The 2,564-nt window shown below is 61.3% G+C and overlaps 1 protein-coding gene across 1 annotated transcript; it reads right to left on the reverse strand.

The window, feature by feature from the left end:
• Positions 1-386: 386 nt before the first annotated feature.
• Positions 387-2,327, reverse strand: NXPH3 (neurexophilin 3). The gene is made up of 2 exons (XM_075722865.1): positions 2,271-2,327; positions 387-1,118 (listed from the first exon to the last, which is right to left on the reverse strand). Exons 1-2 carry the CDS (start codon positions 2,325-2,327, stop codon positions 387-389), a joined length of 789 nt encoding a protein of 262 aa, XP_075578980.1.
• Positions 2,328-2,564: the final 237 nt, after the last annotated feature.

Raw genomic sequence — 2,564 nt, forward strand, 5'->3', positions numbered from 1 at the left:
TCTGGAGCCCGCTTTGCCTGGTCACCAACCTTCTAGGACCATGTGGCCTAGATCCAGGCAAATCCATTATTGCACTGAGAAACCCGAGTCCGGATTGTGGCTTTGTGTCCTATTTTCTGTATCCTAGATTCAGACCCTGCCTTCGGGTACCAGTCTCTAAAGACCACGGATCCAGGCCAGGTTTAGCGATGCCAGTACCCCATAGCCTAAAATTCCTCCTCTTGACATTGGAGCTTTTGGGGAAAATGGAAAATCCTCCTCTTCCTTCCTTCTGGTTTCTAGGGACCGCTGCGCTCCCGCCCCCGCTTACAAAACCGTCCCCGTCCCTCCCCCCGCCCCCCCAGCACCCGCTCGTCACCGGGGCATCCTGAGATGGGCAGAGCACGTCATCCCGAGGGGTAGTAGGGTACGTCGCTGTGGTAGTTGTAGTCGGGACACACTTTCTGCACCAGCCTGTAGTCTATGCTGTAGAAGGTGATGTAGATGCAGATGACTTTGAAGGGCTTCGAGCAGACCCAGGAGACGTGACTTTGGGTGTGCTCGTGGTAGCAGGTCTTAGATGGGTCATAAGTGCAGAGTGTGGTCTTCTTGGCACGATCCACTTTCTCGTACTCCACGCGGCAGTTGAAGATTTTGGATTCTTTGGCCTCGATGAAGATCTGTTGCTCCAGGTCAAACTCCACTGCCTTGGTGGGGGGGACGAGGCTGACGGAGATGTTCCCTTGCCCGGTAGAGTTGTGTCGGAAGAAGACGTTGACGGTGCCGTTGCCGTGATCAACCACCTTTCCAGTGATCAAGAGGTTCAACTTCACTGTCTTGATATTGGAATAGAAATCTCCCCAGCCAAAAATTTTTTTAAGCTTGCCTGAGGCTGGCCCCAAGTCCCTTTGTCCTCTGGGGTGTGGAGCGTGGTCCTGCTCGGACAGGTTATCCAGGATATCCCACAACTCCCGTGAGCTGCTCACCAGCTCCAGGAGGGTCATGTTCTGCAGTAAGGTTGGCGTTAACAGGGACTTTGGGGACAGCAGCTGTCTCATCTTCTGCACTTGAGGTCTCTCCTGGGTCTTGGGTTCATGTTGCTCTGCACCTTTCCCGGGTTCTTCTTGGCCACGGATCACCTGAACGAAGCGATGGCAGAGAGGGAGAGATGGGTGATGGGTGCCTGTCCCCCTTGCCCAGTCCTGCTCTCCAGAGTCACCACACTTCTCCAGACAGGACCCAGCCATCCTCTTTCCCATCCTTATTTCCCTTTTCTCTTGCCTTTCCTCTCTACTTCTCTGTAGCCTGTACTTCCCTGCTGGTAGCAGTTTTTCCCTGCTCTCATTCTCTCATGGTTGCTCGGGGAGCGGGTGAAAGGAGCCGGGATGGGTGCGTTTTGCTCATCGCTGGAGCAGCCTGGCAGCGGCACCTCTCAGGGCAGAGCACTTGCACCTGGGCGATCTCTGCAGGTGCCAGGGAGAGGGTGCTATGGGGGAGGACACGCACCTGCGACGAGGGTGCCGGACTCCTGGCCTTCGCAGGCTGCCGACAGCACGTCCCACGGACCCCGCTTCTCACCTCCAAACTGTGCTGCGGTCCGGCGGAGAGACGGAGCTGGGAGCAGCGGGGCAGCGCGAGGGACCGCAAAGCGCAGAGGCGAGTTCTCGCCCCGGGGAGATGCCCGTCGCATCGAACAGCCGTGCGTGGGCTCCTCTGCCAACTCTCCTCCTGCCGGCATGGGGGCTCTGCCTGCACCCACCCGTGGACCCCAAAACGGGCACAGAGGGGGGCTGGGGGGGCTGCCTTGCTGCCAGGCTGTGGGCACCCAGCGTGCTGGGGGGGTGCCCGGGCGGGAGGCGGATGCTGCAGCCCCGCTGGGCGAACGCCCGCCGTGATGGCCGGGGTGCGAGGGGCTCGCCGGGCAGCGGGGGCTCGCCGGGCAGCGGGGAAGCCGTGGCGGTGGGCGGCCTGCGGGGCTGTGCCGGGCTCTGGCCCGGCCCGGGGGTGCGGGCGAGCTGCCCCCCGCAGCTCTACCGGGGCTGCTGTGCCGCGGGGGGCTGCAGGTTTTTAGGGTCCCTTTCCCACCAGCCCCGCCTGCGAGCCCACCCTGCCCGCTGCCCACCCGCTCCCTGCTGCAAAACAGCAGAACTTTTGGGACGCTTGTTTTTCCAGGGGATGGGGGGGTGGGCGAATCGATTTGGGAAACGTTCCCGGCTGTCGCCCCCCGCCGTCCCCTTGGCAGCCCGACCCCCCCAGCCCCTGCAGCCCCCCTCCCTGCCCCCGGCGCTCACCAGCAGAGAGATGCTCCCCTGGATGAGGAGGACGATGCAGCTCCGGGGGAGATGCATTTTCCAGCCGGTGCCGCCCGCCTTCGCCGTATCTCAAATTCGGACGGGGTTCGGGTGGGTTTTTTTGGTTGTTGGTGGTTTTTTTTTTTTTTTTTTTTTTTGCTTTCCCTCCCTTCTTTTTAAGCGAGGGACGTCAGCGAGGGGAAGGGGCTGTCCCCCTTTATAAGCCGGTTCCTAGGGCCCCCCCCGGCCCATGGTGGCTCCGGCAGCTCCCACCCCGCTGTGCCTGCCCCCCTC

Source organism: Pelecanus crispus, chromosome 18, assembly GCF_030463565.1.
Source record: "Pelecanus crispus isolate bPelCri1 chromosome 18, bPelCri1.pri, whole genome shotgun sequence".
Classification (NCBI taxonomy): domain Eukaryota; kingdom Metazoa; phylum Chordata; class Aves; order Pelecaniformes; family Pelecanidae; genus Pelecanus; species Pelecanus crispus.